This window comes from Salmo salar, chromosome ssa12 (genome assembly GCF_905237065.1).
Source record: "Salmo salar chromosome ssa12, Ssal_v3.1, whole genome shotgun sequence".
Taxonomy (NCBI): domain Eukaryota; kingdom Metazoa; phylum Chordata; class Actinopteri; order Salmoniformes; family Salmonidae; genus Salmo; species Salmo salar.
In genome coordinates, this window is record NC_059453.1 from 7,557,797 (window position 1) to 7,581,883 (window position 24,087).

At 42.1% G+C, this 24,087-nt stretch overlaps 1 protein-coding gene across 2 annotated transcripts in view; it reads left to right on the top strand.

Moving 5' to 3' along the window:
• Window positions 1–6,949, top strand: part of LOC106594343 (zinc finger protein 436) — a 41,537-nt gene extending 34,588 nt beyond the window's left edge. The window contains exon 4 of one of the 2 annotated variants that reach the window (XM_045690594.1): window positions 5,041–6,948. In XM_045690594.1, coding sequence (XP_045546550.1) covers window positions 5,041–5,939 — 899 coding nt within the window. In that variant the 3' untranslated portion in view covers window positions 5,940–6,948. Of the gene's footprint in view, window positions 1–5,040 lie in introns of both variants that reach the window. The other variant, XM_014130044.2, reaches the window with a different exon arrangement.
• Window positions 6,950–24,087: the final 17,138 nt, after the last annotated feature.

A 24,087-nucleotide genomic window follows, 5' to 3' on the forward strand; every position in this document is an offset into this window, starting at 1 on the left:
CATCCTGAGACAAGGCCGAGTATAGCCCACAAAGATCTCCGCCACGGCACAACCCAAGGGGAGGCGCCAACCCAGACAGGAAGACCACGTCAGTGACTCAACTCACTCAAGTGACGCATCCCTCCTAGGGACGGCATGGAAGAACACAAAGTAAGCCAGTGACTCAGCCCCTGTAATAGGGTTAGAGGCAGAGAATCCCAGTGGAGAGAGGGGAACAGGCCAGGCAGAGACAGCAAGGGCGGTTCGTTGCTTCAGAGCCTTTCCGTTCACCTTCACACTCCTGGGCCAAACTACACTCAATCATAGGACCTACTGAAGAGATGAGTCTTCAGTAAAGACTTAAAGGTTGAGACCGAGTCTGCGTCTATCACATGGGTAGGCAGACCATTCCATAAAAATGGAGCTCTATAGGAGAAAGCCCTGCCTCCAGCTGTTTGCTTAGAAATTCTAGGGACAATTAGGAGGCCTGCGTCTTGTGACCGTAGCGTACGTGTAGGTATGTACGGCAGGACCAAATCGGAAAGATAGGTAGGAGCAAGCCCATGTAATGCTTTGTAGGTTAGCAGTAAAACCTTGAAATCAGCCCTTGCCTTAACAGGAAGCCAGTGTAGGGAGGCTAGCACTGGAATAATATGATCACATTTGTTGGTTCTAGTCAGGATTCTAGCAGCCGTATTTAACACTAACAGAAGTTTATTTTGTGCTTTATCCGGGTAGCCGGAAAGTAGAGCATTGCAGTAGTCCAACCTAGAAGTAACAAAAGCATGGTTTAATTTTTCTGCATCATTTTTGGACAGAAAGTTTCTGATTTTTGCAATGTTACGCAGATGGAAAAAAAGCTGTCCTTGAAACAGTCTTGATATGCTCTTCAAAAGAGAGATCAGGGTCCAGAGTAATGCCGAGGTCCTTCACAGTTTTATTTGAGACGACTGTACAACCATCAAGATTAATTGTCAGATTCAACAGAAGATCTCTTTGTTTCTTGGGACCTAGAACAAGCATCTCTGTTTTGTCCGAGTTTAAAAGTAGAAAGTTTGCAGCACTTCCTTATGTCTGAAACACAGGCTTGTAGCGAGGGCAATTTTGGGGCTTCACCATGTTTCATTGAAATGTACAGCTGTGTGTCATCCGCATAGCAGTGAAATTTAACATGTTTTCGAATGACATCCCAAAGAGGTAAAATATATAGTGAAAACAATAGTGGTCCTAAAACGGAACCTTGAGGAACACCGAAATGTACAGTTGGTTTGTCACAGATCTTCATTGTAAAGGGTTTAAACACTGTTTCCCATGCTTGTTCAATGAACCATAAACAATTAATGAACATGCACCTGTGGAACGGTCGTTAAGACACAAACAGCTTACAGACGGTAGGCAATTAAGGTTACAGTTATGAAAACCTAGGACTCTAAAGAAGCCTTTCTACTGACTCTGGAAAAACACCAAAAGAAAGATGCCCAGGGTCCCTGCTCATCTGCGTGAAGATGCCTTAGGCATGCTGCAAGGAGGCATGAGGACTGCAGATGTGGCAGGGCAATAAATTGCAATGTCCGTACCGTGAGACGCCTAAGACAGCGCTACAGGGAGAGAGGACGGACAGCTTATCGTCCTCGCGGTGGCAGACCACATGTAACAACACCTTCACAGGATCGGTACATCTGTGAAGGTGTACACCTTCACATCACACCTGCGGGACAGGTACAGGATGGCAACAACAACTGCCCAAGTTGCACCAGGAACGCACAATACCTCAATCAGTGCTCAGACTGTCCACAGTAGGCTGAGAGAGGCTGGACTGAGGGCTTGTAGGCCTGTTGAAAGGCAGGTCCTCACCAGACATCACCGGCAACAACGCGCCTCTGGGCACAAACCCACCGTCACTTGACCAGACAAGACTGGCAAAAAGTGCTCTTCACTGACAAGTCGCGGTTTTGTCTCCAGGGGTGATGGTCGGATTCGCATTTATCATCGAAGGAATGAGTGTTACACCGAGGCCTGTACTCTGGAGCGGGATCGATTTGGAGGTGGAAGGGCCGTCATAGTCTGGGGCGGTGTGTCACAGCGTCATCAGACTGGGCTTGTTGTCATTGCAGGCAATCTCAACACTGTGCGTTACAGGGAAGACATCCTCCTCCCTCATGTGGTACCCTTCCTGCAGGGTCATCCTGACATGACCCTCCAGCATGACAATGCCACCAGCCATACTGCTCGTTCTGTGCGTGATTTCCTGCAAGACCGGAATGTCAGTGTTCTGCCATGGCCAGCGAAGAGCCCGGATCTCAATCCCATTGAGCACGTCTGAGACCTGTTGGATCGGAGGGTGAGGGCTAGGGCCATTCCCCCCAGAAATGTCGGGTGCCTTGGTGGAAGAGTGGGGTAACATCTCAAGTACTGGCAAATCTGGTGCAGTCCATGAGGAGGAGATGCACTGCAGTACTTAATGCAGCTGGTGGCCACACCAGATACTGACTGTTACTGATTATCCCCCCCCCCTTTGTTCAGGGACACATTATTCCATTTCAGTTAGTCACATGTCTGTGGAACTTGTTCAGTTTATGTCTCAGTTGTTGAATCTTATATTCATACAAATATTTACACGTTAAGTTTGCTGAAAATAAACACAGTTTACAGTGAGGACGTTTCTTTTTTTTGCTGAGTTTAGATTGACGAGGGGGGAAAAAACTATTTCATAAATTTTAGAATAATGCTGAAACGTAACAAAATTTGGAAAAGGTGAAAGGGTCTGAATGCTTAACGTGTGTGTGTGTGTGTGTGTGTGTACTGAACCAAAATATAAACAACAATTTACAGTTCATATAAGTCAGTCATTGTAAATAAATAAATTAGGCCCTAATCTATGGACTTCACATGACTGGGCAGGGGCGCAGCCATTGGTGGGCCCTGGAGGGCATACACCCACCCATTACGGAGCCAGGCCCAGCCAATCAGAATGAGATTTTCCCCACAAAAGGGCTTCATTACAAAGAGAAATACAACTCGGGTGGCTGGTCTCAGACGATGTGGAGGTCCTGGGCTGGTGTCGTTATATGTGGTCTGTGGTTGTGAGGCCAGTTGGATGTACTGCCAAATTCTCTAAAACGACGTTGGAGGCGGCTTCTGGTAGAGCATTGAACATTCAATTATCTGGTAACAGCTCTAGTGGATATTCCTGCAGTCAGCATGCCAATAGCACTCTCCCTCAAAACTTGAGACATCTGTGGCCTTTTATTATCCCCATCACAAGGTGCACCTGTGTAATAATGAAGCTGTTCAATCAGTTTTTTGATTAAAAAAAGTTTTGAGAATGAACCAAATATTAATTTTCACGAAGTCTGCTTCCTCAGGTTGTATGATGGCAATTTGCATATACTCCAGAATGTTATGAAGAGTGATCAAATGAATTGCAATTAATTGCAAAGTCCCTCTTTGCCATGCAAATGAACTGAATCCCCCCCCAAAACTGGAAGCTTCAAAAGGAGGGGGGTGCTTGGAATCATTGTTCTTCCTCTCATGGTTACCTGCAAGGAAACACATGCCGTCATCATTGTTTTGCACAAAAAGGGCTTCACAGGCAAGGATATTGCTGCCAGTAAGATTGCACCTAAATCAACCATTTATCGGATCATCAAGAACTTCAAGGAGAGCGGTTCAATTGTTGTGAAGAATGCTTCAGGCCACCCAAGAAAGTCCAGCAAGTGCCAGGACAGTCTCCTAAAGTTGATTCAGCTGCGGGATCGGGGCACCACCAGTACAGAGCTTGCTCAGGAATGGCAGCAGGCAGGTGTGAGTGCATCTGCACGCACAGTGAGGCGAAGACTTTTGGAGGATGGCCTGGTGTCAAGAAGGGCAGCAAAGAAGCCACTTCTCTCCAGGACAAATACATCAGGGACAGACTGATATTCTGCAAAAGGTACAGCGATTGGACTGCTGAGGACTGGGGTAAAGTCATTTCCTCTGATGAATCCCCTTTATGATTGTTTGGGGCATCCGGAAAAAAAGCTTGTCCGGAGAAGACAAGGTGAGTGCTACCATCAGTCCTGTGTCATGCCAACAGTAAAGCATCCTGAGACCATTCATGTGTGGGGTTGCTTCTCAGTCAAGGGAGTGGGCTCACTCACAATGTTGCCTAAGAACACAGCCATGAATAAAGAATGGTACCAACACATCCTCCGAGAGCAACTTCTCCCAACCATCCAGGAACAGTTTGGTGACGAACAATGCCTTTTCCAGCATGATGGAGCACCTTGCCATAAGGAAAAAGTGATAACTAAGTGGCTCGGGGAACAAAACAACAATATTTTGGGTCCATGGCCAGGAATCTCCCCAGACCTTAATCCCATTGAGAACTTGTAGTCAATCCTCAAGAGGCGGGTGGACAAACAAAAACCCACAAATTCTGACAAACTCCAAGCATTGATTATGCAAGAATGGGCTGCCATCAGTCAGGATGTGGCCCAGAAGTTAATTGACAGCATGCCAGGGCGGATTGCAGAGGTCTTGAAAAAGAAGGGTCAACACTGCAAATATTGACTGTTTGCATGAACTTAATGTCATTGTCAATAAAAGCCTTTGACAGTTATGAAATGCTTGTAATTATACTTCAGCATTTCATAGTAACATCTGACAAAAATATCTAAAGACAACTGAAGCAGAAAACTTTGTGGAAATTAATATTTGTCATTCTCAATTTTTTTTGCCATGACTGTAGGTTGCATTCTGTATCGTACAGCTATGAAAGTTATATATTTAGAACCACCTGCTCGATTGGAATCCAGTGACATCTGTGTCTTGAGTGTCCTAGAACTGTTTAGTTTTTTGTGTTCTGACTTGTAAAACAGAATGAATAAATAAGTAATGTAAACATTATCAGTAATTACCAGGAAACTCTACAACATTTGTTTTAAAATCACACCAAGATTGTTAAAACTGGCCTTAGGTTATTGAGGGATCTGATTAGGATTTACCCTCGTAGCAAGGCCGTTTTATCATGTGGAGGTTTCATTCGGGTCTCTATTTTAAAAAACACACTGTCTTTGGCAGGAGAAAGACCAGACTCGGAGGAACCAGAGCCAGGGATGTCCAAACCAGCAAGAAGACACCAATGTTCCCACTGCGGAAAGGGTTGTAACCACTTATGTGAGCTGAAACGACATGAGAGAATACACACAGGGGAGAAGCCTTACCACTGCTCCCAATGTGGAAAGAGTTTTAGCAGTAAAGGATACCTGAACCAACATGAGAGAATACACACAGGGGGGAAGTCTTACCACTGCTCCCAGTGTGGAAGGAGTTTTAACCTGTTAGGATACCTGAAACGACATGAGCGAGTACACACAGGGGAGAAGCCTTACCACTGTTCCCAGTGTGGAAAGGGTTGTAACCTCTTATGGGAGCTGAAACAACATGAGAGAATACACACAGGGGGGAAGCCTTATCACTGCTCCCAGTGCGGCAAGAGTTTTAACCTCGTATGGCACCTGAAACAACATGAGAGAATACACACAGGGGAGAAACCTTACCATTGCTCGCAGTGTGGAAAGAGTTTTAACCAGAAAGGACACATGAAAGCTCATGAGATAATACACACAGGGGAGAAGCCTTACCACTGCTCCCATTGTGGAAAGAGTTTTAGCCATTTAAGGAACCTGAAAGCCCATGAGATAATTCACACAGGGGAGAAGCCTTACCACTGCTCCCAGTGTGGCAAGTGTTTTAACCAGTTAGGGGCCCTGAAACAACACAAGAGAATACACACAGGGGAGAAGCCTTACCACTGCTCCCAGTGTGGAAAGTGTTTCAACGGGTCAGGGGATCTGAAAAAACATGAGAGAATACACACAGGGGAGAAGCATTACCATTGCTCCCAGTGTGGAAAGTGTTTCCACCGGTCAGGGGAGCTGAGAAAACATGAGAGAATACACACAGGGGAGAAGCCTTAACACTGCTCCCAGTGTGGAAGGAGTTTTTACCAGAACTCGATAAAATACACAGAGGGGAGAAGCCATACCACTAATCCCAGGGTGCAAAGCTTTTGCCCATTTAGGATGCCTGAAAGAACACATGAGACTGCACACAGAGGAGAAGGCTTACAAAAGCTCAGACTGTGGGAAAACATATTACTCATAACAGTCACTTAAACGTCATTAGACAATCCACACAGGAGAGAGAAATTACTTCTCTTAGCGTGTATGTTGATATTTCACATCTCATTGACTCAAAACTCATCAGAGAACGTACACAGTGCTCCTGTTGTCTTATATTGTTGACTGATAATGTTTTTACCTGTTTTTACCATATGAAATTGCTTCTTCCAATTATTGATAATTAAACGTCATTAGACAATCCACACAGGAGAGAGAAATTACTTCTCTTAGCGTGTATGTTGATATTTCACATCTCATTGACTCAAAACTCATCAGAGAACGTACACAGTGCTCCTGTTGTCTTATATTGTTGACTGATAATGTTTTTACCTGTTTTTACCATATGAAATTGCTTCTTCCAATTATTGATAAACATGTACCTGTTAAGAAACTGACTGTTAGAACTGTTAAGGCTCCATAGATTGATGAGGAATTGAAAAACTGTATAGTTGAAGGAGATGGGGCAAAAGGAGTGGCTAATAAGTCTGGCTGCACATCTGGCTGGCTTACGTACTGCAAATTGAGAAATGATGTGACCAAACTCAACAACAAAAATTCACTTTATTATGAAGCCAAGATCAATGATATAAAGAATGATGGAAAAAAAACTCTGGAAGAAAAAACATAATGAAAGAATAGCAGTGCAAGTATTGAATTTTAATTAATTAATTTAATTTAATCCTAGTAAATATTCCCTGTTTTAGGTTAGTTAGGATCACCACTTTATTCTAAGAATGTGAAATGTCAGAATAGTAGTAGTAGAGAGAGATTTATTTCAGCTTTTATTTCATCACATTCCCAGTGGATCAGAAGTTTACATACACTCAATTCGTATTTGGTAGAATTGCCTTTAAATTGTTTAACTTGCGTCAAATGTTTTGGGATGCCTTCCACAAGCTTCCCACAATAAGTTGGGTGGATTTTGGCCCATTCCTCCTGACAGAGCTGGTGTTACTGAGTCAGGTTTCTAGGTCTCCTTGCTCGCACATGCTTTTTCAGTTCTGCCCACAAATTTTCGAAAGGATTGAGGACAGGGCTTTGTTTTGACCACTCCAATACCTTGACTTTGTTGTTCTTAAGCCATTTTTCCACAACTGTGGAAGTATGCTTGTGGTCATTGTCCATTTGGAAGACCCATTTGCGACCAAGCTTTAACTTCCTGACTGATGTCTTGAGATGTTGCTTCAATATATCCACATAATTTTCCTCCCTAATGATGCCATTTATTTTGTGAAGTGCACCAGTCCCTCCTGCAGCAAAACACCCCCACAACATGATGCTGCCACCCCCGTGCTTCAGGGTTGGGATGGTGTTCTTCGGCTTGCAGGCATCCCCTTTTTCCTCCAAACATAACGATGGTCATTATGGCCAAACAGTTCTGTTTTTGTTTTATCAAACCAGAGGACATTTCTCCAAAAAGTACGATCTTTGTCCCCATGTGCAGTTGCAAACCGGAGTCTGGCTTTTTTATGGCGGTTTTGGAGCAGTGGCTTCTTCCTTGCTGAGCGGCCTTTCAGGTTATGTCGATATATGACTTTTTTTTACTGTGGATATAGATACTTTTGTACCTGTTTCCTCCAGCATCGTCACAAGGTCGTTTGCTGTTGTTCTGGGATTGATTTGCACTTTTCGTACCAAAGTACGTTCATCTCTAGGAGTCTTGGCTGATTTTTATTTTTCCATGATGTCAAGCAAAGAGGCACTGAGTTTGAAGGTAGACCTTTGAAATACATCCACATGTACACCTCCAATTGACTCAAATGATGTCAATTAGCCTATCAGAAGCTTATAAAGCCATAACATAATTTTCTGGAATTTTCCAAGCTGTTTAAAGGCACAGTCAACTTAGTGTATGTAAACTCCTGACCCACTGGAATTGTAATACAGTGAATTATAAGTGAAATAAGAAATGTGTGGAGTGGTTGAAAAACGAGTTTTAATGACTCCAACATAAGTGTATGTGATCTTCCGACTTCAACTGTATGTATATATTTTTAAACAAGCTGTGTAAGCCTTTTCTTTAAGCTGTGAAATCTACTTTACCAGGTCAAATAAACTCCAACATATAGACTTTAAAGAACATTGTTGATTAACTTTTTTTTATTCATGTAACTGACATTAGTGTGCTGCTTACAGTTTAGCTTCCTCCACTGTCCCCATACTTGGCTCAAACTAGTGATCCTCTGCTTCTCAACATGCGTGACCTCTCTCCTTGACAATAAACCTATTGAGCTATACAAAAGGTACCAGTTGGATAGCTCCATCTGTGACGTTTCAAGCTAGCTGTGGAGTGATCTTACGGCACGTTCTTACCTCCGTTACACTTGTTCAGGTTGACTTTCCCACGGAATCAACCATATACAGTACCAGTCAAAAGTTAGGACACAACTACTCATTCAAGGGTTTTTCTTTATTTTTACTATTTTCTACATTGTAGAATAATGGTGAAGACATCAAAACTATGAAATAACACTTATGGAATCATAGGGTAACCAAAAAAGTGTTAAACAATATGCCACACCTGTCAGGTAAATGGATTGCCTTGGCAAAGTAGAAATTTTAACTAACAGGGATATAAACAAATCTGTGCACCAAATTTGAGAGAAATAAGCTTTCGTGCGTATTGAAAAAATCTGGGATATTTCAGCTCATGAAACATGGGACCAACACTTTACACATTTATATTTTTAATAACATCTACCCAAAATATTTCACTTTCTTTTTTTACATTACCCAAAATATCATGACATTAACGATAGTTAAAATGTGTGAACGTCTAAATAAAGAAATGCCATTGTGTCGACCCCATCGACAATGGGGAGGTGTTACTGATGTGCTTTGTGTCTGTCTCCAATGTAAAAAAAAAATGTTGGTCTTCTTAAAACCTTATTATAGGTTTTAAGGAAGTGTGTATGTCCCATTCTGTATCATACAGCTATGAAGGTTATATATTTACAGCCACCTGCTTGATAGGAATCCAGTGATGTCTGTGTCTTGTGCCATAGAACTGTCTAGTGTTTTGTGTTCTGACTTATGAAACAGAAATAAAAATAAGTAATGTAAACATATCAATAATTACCAGGATGCTCTACAACATTTGTTATAAAATCACACAAAGATTGTTTTAAATTATGAAATGTTTGAAAGCTGGCCTCAGGTTATTGAGGGATCTGATTTGGTTTAAACCTCATAGCAAGGCAGTTTTATCATGTGGAGATTTCATTCTGGTCTGTCTTAAAATAAACATTGTCTTTGGCAGGAGGAAAACCAAACATGGACGAACCAAAGATGTCCAAACCAGCAAGTCGACACCTCTGCTCCCAATGTGGAAAGAGTTTTACCAAGTTAGGAAACCTGAAAATACATGAGCGAATACACACAGGGGAGAAGCCTTTTCATTGCTCCCAGTCTGAAAAAGGTTTTCAATGGAAAATCTACTTGAAAACACATGGGAGAAGCTTTACAATTGCTCCCATTGTGGAAAGAGTTTTACCCGTTTAGGGAACATGAAACAACATGAAATGATACACATAGGGGAGAAGCCTTACCACTGCTCCCAGTGTGGAAGGTGTTTTAACCAGTTAGGGGACTTGAAAAAGCGACATGAGCGAGTACACAGGGGAGAAGCCTTTCCACTGCTCCCAGTGTGGCAAGTGTTTTATCCAATTAGGAAACCTGAAAGAACACATGAGACTGCACACAGGAGAGAAGTCTTACAAATGCTCAGACTGTGGGTAGACATATTACTCATCACAGTCACTTTAGCGTCACGTGAGAATCCACACAGGAGAGAATAATTTCTTCTCCTTGTGTGAATATTGATATTTTACATCAAATTGACTTGAAATTCATCAGTGAACATACACAGTCCTCCAATTGTCTTTTATTATTGACTGAGAATGTGTTTACTTGTTTGTACCATATGAAATTAAATGGTACAAAGTATACTCAAACATATATTTTTGTTTTTATTAGAAAACATGAAGTGAATATGGAGTATTTCAGTTTGAATATAGAGTAGATCATATTCCATGTGTTTAAATGGTCCTTTTTAAACTCTGACACTGTGTTTGTGTTTATCTGGGTGTGTCATTCCTCCAGCACTACAGATAATCAAGTGATATTTGGATGTGATGCATTTGTTCCATTGTTTACATTTGCATTGTTGGCCCACTGATGATTTCATGAAATGAAAATGTTCACAGACTGTAATGCAAAATGTTAATTGTATGTGTCCACATACCTGAATATGTGACTAACCTTGTGAAACTGTCCTATTATAATCTCCTGTTCTTGGGAGTATCATCTTGCGTTGCAAACCAGCGTCATTGTATTAAAATGATCCCTCCCAGGAACAGGAAACTATAAAGATATGTGCTCATCACCCAATGCTTCAGGAATTCAGATTGTCTACACTGCGCTGTGTAACTCTGTTATTCTCTCTGAGCTCAGAAATAAAGAATCTTGGTTTGACTTGGACTCCAGCAGATCCTTATTCTATAATATCCACCACAACTCTCCCACGGATTGCTGTTTCATCGTTGTCTCAATGAAGAGTTCCTCGTTCGACTTTCCTGGGGACATTTACAAGCCTCCCACTGGTTGAATAAACGTTATGTCCATGTCATTTCAACAAAATAAATCCATGTGATGATGTTTGATTAATGTGGAAAAATGATTGGATTTGTAAAAAGCCATCAACATCAGGTATTTTTTATTTTTCACCGAACTGGCAACCTACATGTGTATCTCACTGGTCACCCCCAAAGCCAATTCCTCTTTTGGTCGTCTTTCCTTCCAGTGCTCTGCTGCCAATGACTGGAACGAACTGCAAAAATCTCTGAAGCTGGAGACTCATATCTCCCTCACTAGCTTTAAACACCAGCTGTCAGAGCAGCTCACAGATCACTGCACCTGTACATAGCCCATCTGTAAACAGCCCATCTATCTACCTACCTCATCCCCATACTGTATTTATTTATTTATCTTGCTCCTTTGCACCCCAGTATCTCTACTTGCACATTCATCTTCGGCACATCTACCATTCCAGTGTTTAATTGCTATATTGTAATTACTATTTATTGCCTTAACTTACCTCATTTGCACTCACTGTATATAGACTTTTTGTTTTCTTTTGTTATACTGTATTATTGACTGTATGTTTTGTTTATTCCATGTGTAACTTTGTGTTGTTGTATGTGTCAAATTGCTAAGCTTTATCTTGGCCAGGTCGCAGTTGCAAATGAGAACTTGTTCTCAACTAGCCTACCTGGTTAAATAAAGGTGAAATAAATAAATACATTTGTGTTGATTTCATGTTGAATTCACTGTAGTTGATGACTCAAAGAAATGTAAATAGAAACTAGATGTTGAACTGACGTCTGTGCCGTGTGATGGTTTGAATAAGCGGCAGGTGTTGGATCAATATCCACCTTAGTAGCTAAGTTTCCATGCAATTTGCGACAGATTTCCATGTGAATATTCTCAAATCTGCATATAACAATATACGCGCTTTCCCACCAGAAATGTTTCCATCAAACAGACTTATTGCGGATTAAAGGCTTTGCGTGATGACGTAATGCACAAAACAAGAACGTTTACTGTTAAATTCCCATCTGTACCGAATGAAAAATACAAGTTAAATGGGTTTCCATCACATTTTCAACTCTACTGATGGTTTTAAACTGTTGTGTGAAATAGCAAACGTGCTCTTGTCCCGTGCACTGTAGCCAGCAGCTCACAGATACAGTGCTGGTAGGCTACCTACATGATGAGATTATTATGGATAAGAACGATATTATTTTAATGTCAAATGGCAGCCAAGCATCATTCATCATTTCACCAGAATAAGACCCTCAAAGTGTATTGGAAAGGAGCATCAAGCTCATCACATGCACTTTCACCACACTGTGAAGTTCATAACTTATTTCATCTGTAGCCTAATAAACTGCATGGTTTCCTAAGTCGTAGTGGGAGGACCACACAACATATCATCGCGTGACTCTAAATATTTGCTCATAAAGGAGTTACCACAACCAATTCTCGCTTATACATGTTAACTGACACAAAAAGACCCCACCACGTCAAACGAACTAACAAATCGTCTGTCGGCATTTATAAAATTGGAAAGGCATATCCTGTTTCCATCAGCCCGGTCATTACTTTTGAAATGGTTGGATCAATATCCACCTTCATGATTTGGATGAAGCTTGATTTGGAATGTCTGAGTAGTTCTATCTGATGTCATAATACACCCCTCTGATAATCAAGTGATATTTGGAATGTCTGAGTAGTTCTATCTGATGTCATAATACACCCCTCTGATAGTGATCCATTTGCTCCATTGTTTCATTACATTACATTTACATTTAAGTCATTTAGCAGACTTACAAATTGGTGCATTCACCTTATGATATCCAGTGGAACAACCACTTTACAATAGTGCATCTAAATCTTTTAAGGGGGGGTTAGAAGGATTACTTTATCCTATCCTAGGTATTCCTTAAAGAGGTGGGGTTTCAGGTGTCTCCGGAAGGTGGTGACTGACTCCGCTGTCCTGGCGTCGTGAGGGAGCTTGTTCCACCATTGGGGTGCCAGAGCAGCGAACAGTTTTGACTGGGCTGAGCGGGAACTGTGCTTCCTCAGAGGTAGGGGGGCCAGCAGGCCAGAGGTGGATGAACGCAGTGCCCTTGTTTGGGTGTAGGGCCTGATCAGAGCCTGAAGGTATGGAGGTGCCGTTCCCTTCACAGCTCCGTAGGCAATCACCATGGTCTTGTAGCGGATGCGAGCTTCAACTGGAAGCCAGTGGAGAAAGCGGAGGAGCGGGGTGACGTGAGAGAACTTGGGAAGGTTGAACACCAGACGGGCTGCGGCGTTCTGGATGAGTTGTAGGGGTTTAATGGCACAGGCAGGGAACCCAGCCAACAGCGAGTTGCAGTAATCCAGACGGGAGATGACAAGTGCCTGGATTAGGACCTGCGCCGCTTCCTGTGTGAGGCAGGGTCGTACTCTGCGAATGTTGTAGAGCATGAACCTACAGGATCGGGTCACCGCCTTGATGTTAGTGGAGAATGACAGGGTGTTGTCCAGGATCACGCCAAGGTTCTTAGCACTCTGGGAGGAGGACACAAGGGAGTTGTCAACCGTGATGGCGAGATCATGGAACGGGCAGTCCTTCCCCGGGAGGAAGAGCAGCTCCGTCTTGCCGAGGTTTAGCTTGAGCTGGTGATCTGTCATCCACACTGATATGTCTGACAGACATGCAGAGATGCGATTCGCCGCCCGGTTATCAGAAGGGGGAAAGGAGAAGATTAATTGCGTGTCGTCTGCATAGCAATGATAGGAGAGACCATGTGAAGATATGACAGAGCCAAGTGACTTGGTGTATAGCGAGAATAGGAGAGGGCCTAGAACAGAGCCCTGGGGGACACCAGTGGTGAGAGCGCTTGGTGCGGAGACAGATTCTCGCCACGCCACCTGGTAGGAGCGACCTGTCAGGTAGGACGCAATCCAAGCGTGGGCCGCACCGGAGATGCCCAACTCGGAGAGGGTGGAGAGGAGGATCTGATGGTTCACAGTATCAAAGGCAGCAGATAGGTCTAGAAGGATGAGAGCAGAGGAGAGAGAGTTAGCTTTAGCAGTGCGGAGAGCCTCCGTGACACAGAGAAGAGCAGTCTCAGTTGAATGCCCAGTCTTGAAACCTGACTGATTAGGATCAAGAAGGTCATTCTGAGAGAGATAGCAGGAGAGCTGGCCAAGGACGGCACGTTCAAGAGTTTTGGAGAGAAAAGAAAGAAGGGATACTGGTCTGTAGTTGTTGACATCGGAGGGATCGAGTGTAGGTTTTTTTCAGAAGGGGTGCAACTCTCGCTCTCTTGAAGACGGAAGGGACGTAGCCAGCGGTCAAGGATGAGTTGATGAGCGAGGTGAGGAAGGGGAGAAGGTCTCCGGTAATGGTCTGGAGAAGAGAGGAGGGGATAGGGTCAAGTGGGCAGGTTGTTGGGCGGCCGGCCGTCACAAGACGCGAGATTTCATCTGGAGAGAGAGGGGAGAAAGAGGTCAAAGCACAGGGTAGGGCAGTGTGAGCAGGACCAGCGGTGTCGTTTGACTTAGCAAACGAGGATCGGATATCGTCAACCTTCTTTTCAAAATGGTTGACGAAGTCATCCGCAGAGAGGGAGGAGGGGGGGAGGGGGAGGAGGATTCAGGAGGGAGGAGAAGGTAGCAAAGAGCTTCCTAGGGTTAGAGGCAGATGCTTGGAATTTAGAGTGGTAGAAAGTGGCTTTAGCAGCAGAGACAGAAGAGGAGAATGTAGAGAGGAGGGAGTGAAAGGATGCCAGGTCCGCAGGGGAGGCGAGTTTTCCTCCATTTCCGCTCGGCTGCCCGGAGCCCTGTTCTGTGAGCTCGTAGTGAGTCGTCGAGCCACGGAGCAGGAGGGGAGGACCGAGCCGGCCTGGAGGATAGGGGACAGAGAAAATCAAAGGATGCAGAAAGGGAGGAGAGGAGGTTTGAGGAGGCAGAATCAGGAGATAGGTTGGAGAAGGTTTGAGCAGAGGGAAGAGATGATAGGATGGAAGAGGAGAGAGTAGCGGGAGAGAGAGAGCGAAGGTTGGGACGGCGCAATACCATCCGAGTAGGGGCAGAGTGAGAAGTGTTGGATGAGAGCAAGAGGGAAAACGATACAAGGTAGTGGTCGGAGATTTGGAGGGGAGTTGCAATGAGATTAGTGGAAGAACAGCATCTAGTAAAGATGAGGTCAAGCGTATTGCCTGCCTTGTGAGTAGGGGGGGAAGGTGAGAGGGTGAGGTCAAAAGAGGAGAGGAGTGGAAAGAAGGAGGCAGAGAGGAATGAGTCAAAGGTAGACGTGGGGAGATTAAAGTCACCCAGAACTGTGAGAGGTGAGCCATCCTCAGGAAAGGAACTTATCAAGGCGTCAAGCTCATTGATGAACTCTCCAAGGGAACCTGGAGGGCGATAAATTATAAGGATGTTAAGCTTGAAAGGGCTGGTAACTGTGACAGCATGGAATTCAAATGAGGAGATAGACAGATGGGTCAGGGGAGAAAGAGAGAATGTCCACTTGGGAGAGATGAGGATTCCAGTGCCACCACCCCTCTGGCTCGATGCTCTAGGGGTATGCGAGAACACGTGGGCAGACAAAGAGAGAGCAGTAGGAGTAGCAGTGTTATCTGTGGTAATCCATGTTTCCGTCAGCGCCAGGAAGTCTAGGGACTGGAGGGTAGCAAGGCTGAGATGAACTCAGCCTTGTTGGCTGCAGACCGGCAGTTCCAGAGGCTGCCGGAGACCTGGAACTCCACGTGAGTCGTGCGCGCTGGGACCACCAGGTTAGAGTGGCAGCGGCCACGCGGTGTGAAGCGTTTGTATGGCCTGTGCAGAGAGGAGAGAACAGGGATAGACAGACACATAGTTGACAAGCTACAGAAGTGTTGTTTCTTGTATTATTGTCTCTTGTGTCTTTAGAGAACTGTTTCACTTTGATATCCTTTTTCTTCTGTCCTTATTTTCTCTTTCTTTTCTTCTGTTAACTGTTTCCATTTCAGTTGGTTTCCCACTCTGATGATTTATATCTGACAGTGGGGCTTTAAAGGAATAGTATGGTGACAGCTTAGTGGGGCTTGAAATAAATAGTATGGTCACATTTTACAGATTGTGGCTCAGTATTCTTTGTATGATGTGAAAAAAGAACAATCAACTATTTATTGATAATGTATTTTCCTATTCAGCTTCTACATCTGCATAGAGACAAACAGTATCTTGAAGTTTACAAGTAATAATTATACACTTCTATTTTCATAATCTCCTATAGCAACAATACACTGCAGCTTTGACATCAAGAAGAGAATGGGCTGATGGGTGGTGGTGCTACTCTATAGGTAAGGCTGTCCTACTCTATAGGTAAGGCTGTCCAATATGAATGTTCAATACACACAATAGGTTGATCAGTAGCCAGTTAGCTAGCTGCTACAGTCCAATATGAATGTTCAATACACACAATAGGTTGATCAGTAGCCAGTTAGCTAGCTGCTACAGACCAATATGAATGTTCAATACACACAATAGGTTGATCAGTAGCCAGTTAGCTAGCTGCTACAGACCAATATGAATGTTCAATACACACAATAGGTTGATCAGTAGCCAGTTAGCTAGCTGCTACAGACCAATATGAATGTTCAATACACACAATAGGTTGATCGGTTGCCAGTTAGCTAGCTGCTACGTCTTTAGTTAATACAGCTAGCTTGTGTGAGATTTGGCCCTTCATAATGGGGTGCTAAGCTTTAAGCTATACTTTTAAGCTGTTAAGTATAATGAAACTTTGTAGCGCAATATTAAAACAAAGAACTGGTATAATGCAAAGATGTGTGTGTGTGTGTAGGGAAGTAGGGTGCAGACAGGCGTGATCGAAACGGTGTTAAATGCAACAGCTTAAAGGGTTGTGAAAGGACAATGGAAAAACACTGAGAAAGAACATAACAGGAAACTTCAGTGCACAACAACGAGGGCGCAAACCCGAGACCCAGCTTCTGCAAAGATGACCACGGAACCACAGCGCTAAGGGGCTGGACTAACTTAAGCGCCAACACCAGCGATGGGCCAGTAAGTTTAAACCACGCTGAGCCTCTACTCTAACAGGCCTGTTCAGAAACAGGAACTATCTCTGTTAGAGTATAAAGCAAGGGGATTTTGGGGTGTTGGGGCTTCCCTATTTTCATCCTGCGTGATGTTACAGTGAACACGTATACGGAATTTGCATTTGCCATTTATTAACTGCTGAATAAATATTGACATTAATATAAAATATAATTGACTCTTTGTTCCTATATCAGATTCGAACACTTGCTAACACAGCTAGCTTGTTAACACAGCTAGCTTGCTAAGTCAAAATGCCCTCCTGGCCTGGTGGTGGAAGCAGTGCACTACATCCACTGTTTACCAGAGCTTCCTGAGTGGAAAATAATTAGGCTGTATATAGCTTGATTAACCATTACGGAAAGTTTTTATGTGAATGAAGTTATACCATGTAAAAAACTCAACAGCTGTGATGGAAACAGGAATGACGAAGCAAAAACAGGTTAAAATAAAAAATGAAAATATCACATTTACATAACTATTCAGACCCTTTACTCGGTACTTTGTTGAAGCACCTTTGGCAGCGATTACTGCATCGAGTTTTGGGTATGACCCTACAACCGCCTTTCTTAAGTATGGGTCATGACCCTGTTAATGGTGGGTCGCGTACATTTATAATTGTTAACAACATTGCAAAAAAATACAAACCTGTTTTCGCTCTGTCATTATGGGGTATTGTGTGTAGGGAAAAAAACTATTTAATCCATTTTAGAATAAGGCTGTAAGGTAAAAGGTCAAAGGGTCTGAATACTTTCCCAATGCACAGTATGTGCCAAGTTAAAATATTCCCAAGAGACATATTCTAAACTCTGCTTCTAGCTCCTTAGCAACTTTGCAGTGTTTTGTGTGTGTTATTACTATTAGCCCAGAACGTTTGTTGTGTTATTAAATACAGCCGGAAATAACATTTGGATATCAGAGCGGCGGTAACTCACCAGCATTACGACCAAGAATACGACTTTCCAGAATTGGATCCTTTGTTCGTACCCCCCAGGGCTCGTCGCCGACGGTAGAGAAGAGGTATTCCGAGTGGACTTTTAGTCAGACTCCGGAGGCGGGCACACCATGTACAAAGAAAAATAATGCAATCTAACCATCACCAGTAGTCATGTTAAAGTTTTTAAAAAAATGTTGGTGGAGTTCATGTATTTGCATGTGGCTGTGCATTATATGATGCCTGAATAGGAAGCATAGTCTGATCATGACTACTGGTTTTCTTAAATTCTTGGTCAAAAACTGCTTTGGGGTTCATTCCAAATATCTACTTGCATTGCTTGGTAGTGTATTCGCATAGTATGAGACATAAATAACATTTAAGTACAATAAAACAAACAGCATTATCCTGAATTCAGAAGTGAATAACATTTTTGTTATCACATCAACAAAATCTTTCAGAATGTACCCGTTTTCAGTATAGAACGTTGGCTAGCAAGCTACTGATCTGTCTGAATCAGTAGCCTTGTGTCGAACGGTCCCGTCCACTAGATTATACGTCACGCAAGAAACAACTTGAAAAAATCATCTGCTGACTAGTTTGGGAAAATGTTAATTGCATTGTTTATTCTTGCTAACAACTTCATAAAAAGTATCTTCAAAATAACCAGATCTGTGTTTACTGCCCAACAGCAGGCATTTTGCCATGCTGTCATTGATCTGTGTTTACTGCCCAACAGCAGGCATTTTGCCATTGTAAATAAGAATTTGTTCTGAGGCTGCTGTTCATGCTGGGATAGTTGATTGGCAATTAAGTATGGTAAACTAAGACGACTATCATTTTTATAGTAGATTTTGATCACACAATAAACATTGTACATACTCATTAGTAAACACCACACCTTTTAATTCCATGTCATTTATTCCACTACTTTCAAACACTGCCTACAGGAAGTTATGCTACACTGCCTACAGAAAGTTATGCTACACTGCCTACAGAAAGTTATGCTACACTGCCTACAGAAAGTTATGCTATACTGCCTACAGAAAGTTATGCTATACTGCCTACAGAAAGTTATGCTATACTGCCTACAGAAAGTTATGCTACACTGCCTACAGAAAGTTATGCTATACTGCCTACAGAAAGTTATGCTACACTGCCTACAGAAAGTTATGCTACACTGCCTACAGGAAGTTATGCTACACTGCCTACAGAAAGTTATGCTACACTGCCTACAGAAAGTTATGCTATACTGCCTACAGAAAGTTATGCTATACTGCCTACAGAAAGTTATGCTATACTGCCTACAGAAAGTTATGCTACACTGCCTACAGAAAGTTATGCTATCTTATATCTTCATTCCTACAGCCTTCATCCCTGCCCCCGGAGTCTCTTCACTGTCTGATCTTCACCCCCATGTTCACAGGAGTGCCCACCTGCACTCAGCTGGTCAGGTGCCTTAACAGGAAAAGGATATGACATCACACAGGGAGAAAGGCAGGAGCAGTGGTGCCCTGTATGTCCAAGGTTTCTCTGGGCCAGATTACTGTAAAAGCACTTTGTGACCACTGCTGAGGTAAAAAAAAAAAAAAGGCCATACAAATTTGCTTGATTGATTGAATAAATAAGTCCTATTACCAGTCAGATAGGAAGTAGCAGTGAAGTCCTATTACCAGTCAGATAGGAAGTAGCAGTGAAGTCCTATTACCAGTCAGATAGGAAGTAGCAGTGAAGTCCTATTACCAGTCAGATAGGAAGTAGCAGTGAAGTCCTATTACCAGTCAGATAGGAAGTCGCAGTCCTACTACTACACAAAATGTCACATGTCATTGGATTTAGGTTGCCAGTTCGGTGAAAAAATACCTGATCATGGCTTTTTACAAATCCAATCAGTTTTCCACATTAATTAAACATCATCACATGGATTTGTTTTGTTGAAATGACATGGACATAATGTTTTTCAACCAGTGGGAGGCTTGTAAATGCCCCCAGGAAAGTAAAACAAAGAACTCTTCATTGAGACAACGATGAAACAGCAATCTGTGGGAGAGTTGTGGTGGATATTATAAAATAAGGATCTGCTGGAGTCCAAGTCAAACCAAGATTGTTTATTTCTGAGCTCAGAGAGAATAACAGAGTTTCACAGCGCAGAGGAGACAGTCTGAATTCCTGAAGCATTGGGTGATGAGCACATATCTTTATAGTTTCCTGTTCCTGGGAGGGACTTCATTCATACAAGGACACAGGTCCAAGCTAGTTTGCAACGCAGGATGATACTTCCAGGAACAGGAGATTATAATAGGTCAGTTTCACAAGGTTAGTCACATACTCAGTTATGTGGACACACATTTCCATTACAGTCTGTGAACATTTTCATTTCATTAAACCATCAGTGGGCCAACAATGCAAATGTAAACAATGGAACAAATGCATCACGTCCAAATATCACTTGATTATCTGTAGTGCTGGAGGAATGACAAACACAGTTTAAAAAAGGACCATTTAAAACAGAAGGAATCTGATCTACTTTATATTCAAACTGACATACTCCATATTCAATTCATGTTTTCTAATAAAAACATAAAAATATATGTTTGAGTATACTTTGTACAATTCAATTTCATATGGTATAAACAGGTAAACACATTATCGGTCAAAAATATAAGACAACGGGAGCACTGTGTATGTTCTCTGATGAATTTTAAGTCAATGTGATGTGAAATATCAATTTACACACTAGGATAAGTAATTATTCTCTCCTGTGTGGATTCTCACATGACTTTTAAGTGACTGTGATGAGTAATATGTCTTCCCACAGTCTGAGCATTTGTAAGACTTTTACCCTGTGTGTATTCTCTCATGTTTTTTCAAGTAGCTTATCTGTTTAAAACTTTTTTTTACAATGGGAACACCCCTGTGTGTATTCTCTCATGTGTTTCAGGGCTCTTAGCAGGTTAAAACACTTGCCACGCTGAGAGCAGTGGTAAGGCTTCTCCCCTGTGTGTATTCTCTCATGGTTTTTGCAGTCCCTTAAATGACTAAAAGTATTTCCACACAGGGAGCAGTGGTAAGGCTTCTCCCCTGTGTGTATACAGTCATGACCTTCGAGGGTGTCTAATTGCTTAAAACGCTTTCCACACTGGGAGCAGTGGTAAGGCTTGTCCCCTGTGTGTATTCCCTCATGTCGTTTCAGGTCCCCTAACTGGTTATAACACTTTCCACACTGGGAGCAGTGGTAAGGCTTCTCCCCTGTGTGTATTCTCTCGTGTTGGTTCAGGTGTCCTTTCTGGTTAAAACTCTTACCACACTGGGAGCACTGGTGTCGTCTTGCTGGTTTGGATGTCCCTGGCTCTGGTTCCTCTGAGTCTGGTCTTTCTCCTGCCAAAGACACTGATTTGTTTTTAAATAGAGACCTGAATAAAACCTCCACATGATAAAACGGCCTTGCTATGAGAGTAAATCCTAATCAGATCCCTCAATAACCGGAGGCCAGTTAACAATCTTGGTGTAATTTCAAAACAAATGTTGTAGAGCTTCCTGGTAATTACTGATATGTTTACATTACTTATTTTATTCATTCTGTTTACAAGTCAGAACACAAAAAATGAAACAGTTCTAGGACACTGAAGACACAGACATCGCTGGATTCCAATCGAGCAGGTGGTTCTAAATTTATAACTTTCATAGCTTTATGATACAGAATGCGACATACACACTTCCTTAACTTCTATGGGCTATGTGGGACGCTAGCGTGAAATATCAGGGGCGGCAAATTCAAAACAACAAAATCTCATCATTCAAATTTCTCAAACATACAACTATTTTACACCATTTTAAAGATACACCTCTCCTTAATCCAACCACATTGTCCGATTTCAAAAAGGCTTTACGGCGAAAGCATGAAGTTAGGACAGAGTGCCAACAAGAAACACCACACAGCCATTTTCCAAGCAGGAGAGGGGTCACAAAAACCAGAAATACAGCTAAAATTAAGCACTAACCTTTGACGATCTTCATCAAATGACAATCCTAGGACTCAATGTTACACAATACATGTATGTTTTGTTCGATAAAGTTCATATTTATATCCAAAAACCCCATTTTACATTGGCGCGTGATGTTCAGAAAATATTTTGCCTCCAAAACTGCCGGTGAATCAGCACAACAATTTACAAAAATACTCACCATAAATGTTGATAAAATATTAAACTGTTATTCAAAGAATTATAGATAAACATCTCCTTACTGCAACCGCTGTGACAGATTTCAAAAAAGCTTCACGGGGAAAGCACACTTTGCAATAATCTGAGTCCGGCGCTCAGAAAAATACATCAGGCAATACAGATACCTGCCATTTTGGAGTCATCTAAAATCAAAAATAGCATTATAAATATTCACTTACCTTTGATGATCTTCATCAGAAGGCACTTCGAGGAATCCCAGGTCCACAATAAATGTTGTTTTGTTCGATAAAGTCCATAATTTATGTCCAAATACCTCCTTGTTGTTTGCGCGTTCAGTAAGCTACTCCAAATGTAGGAAGCACGCCCAAAATTTCACGATGAAAAGTCAAAAAAAGTTCTATTTACGTTCGTAGAAACATGTCAAACGTTGTATAGCATCAATCTTTAGGGCCTTTTTACATAAAACGTAAATAATATTCCAACTGGACGATTCCAATGTCTTGAAAAACGTTATGGAACACAGCTACCTGCTCACGTGAATGCGCGCCAATGAACTCATGTCATTTTCTGAGTCACCGACTTCCCGGCCTTCTTGTTTGCTCTCTGTTCCCTGCAAAAGCCTGAAACAAGGTTCTAAAAACTGTTGACATCTAGTGGAAGCCTTAGGAAGTGCAAAATGAACCCTAAGTCACTGTGTGTTAGAAAGGCAATGGTCAATGGACCAGCTGCCTCTAATTGGAGATCATCCCCCCCAAAAACAACATAGAAATAGAAAACTAGAACTAAACATAGATATAGAAAACATAGAAAAACACAAAACACCCCGTCACGCCCTGACCTAATCTACCATAGAAAATAACATCTTACTATGGTCAGGACGTGACAGTCATTCATGATCGATAACAATTCTTCCACCTCTCCCACACTAACTTTACAAAATTCAATACTTGCACTGCTTTTCTTTCATTATGTTTTTTTACAAGTTTGTTTCCACCATTCTTTATATCATTGATCTAGGATTCATAATAAAGTTTATTCTTTTTGTTGAGTTTGGTCACATCATTTCTCAATGTGCAGTAAGTAAGCCAGACAGATTTGCAGTCAGACATATTAGCCACTACTTTTGCCCCATCTCTTTCAACTATACAGTTTTTCAATTCCTCATCAATCCATGGAGAATTAAGTTCTAACAGTCAGTTTCTTAACAGGTACATGTTTATCAATAATTGGAAGAAGCAATTTCATAAAGTCATCAAGTGCAGCGTCTGGATGCTCCTCATTAATCAAATCAGACCAACAAATAATTATAACATCATCCACAAGTCACAGAAAAATCTTTGTATGATCTCTTATACACTAGTTACACAGCGAAGTGGAGAATTCCGGAGCATTGGGAGACGAACACATATCTTTATAGTTTCCTGTTCCTCGGAAGGACTTTATTTCTACAAGGACGCAGGTGCAAATTGGTTTGCAACACAGGAAGTTACACACAAGAACAGGAGATTATAATCGGACAGTTTCACAAGGTTAGTCACATACTCATTTATGTGGACACATACAATTAATATTCTCCATTACGGAGTCTGAACATTTTAAGGGACATTCCCCCCAGAAATGTTCGGAAACTTGCAGGTGCCTTGGTGGAAGAGTGGGGTAACATCTCACAGCAAGAACTGGCAAATCAGGTGTAGTCCATGAGGAGATGCACTGCAGTACTTAATGCAGCTGGTGGCCACACCAGATACTGAATGCTACTTTTGATTTTGACCCCCCCTTTGTTCAGGGACACATTATTCAATTTCTGTTAGTCACAAGTCTGTGGAACTTGTTCAGTTTATGTCTCATTTGTTGAATCTTATGTTCATACAAATATTTACGCATGTTAAGTTTACTGAAAATAAAAGCAGTTGACAGTGAGAGGACATTTCTTTTTTGCTTAGTTTACAATTACCATTTTCCATTACAGTCTGTGAACGTTTTCATTTCATTAAACCATCAGTGGGCCAACAATGCAAATGCAAACAATGGAGCAAATGCATCACATCCAAATATCACTTGATTATCTGTCATGCTGGAGGAATGACACCCAGATAAACACACACACAGTCAGAGTTTAAAAAAGGACCATTTAAACACATGGAATCTGATCTACACTATATTCAAACTGACATAC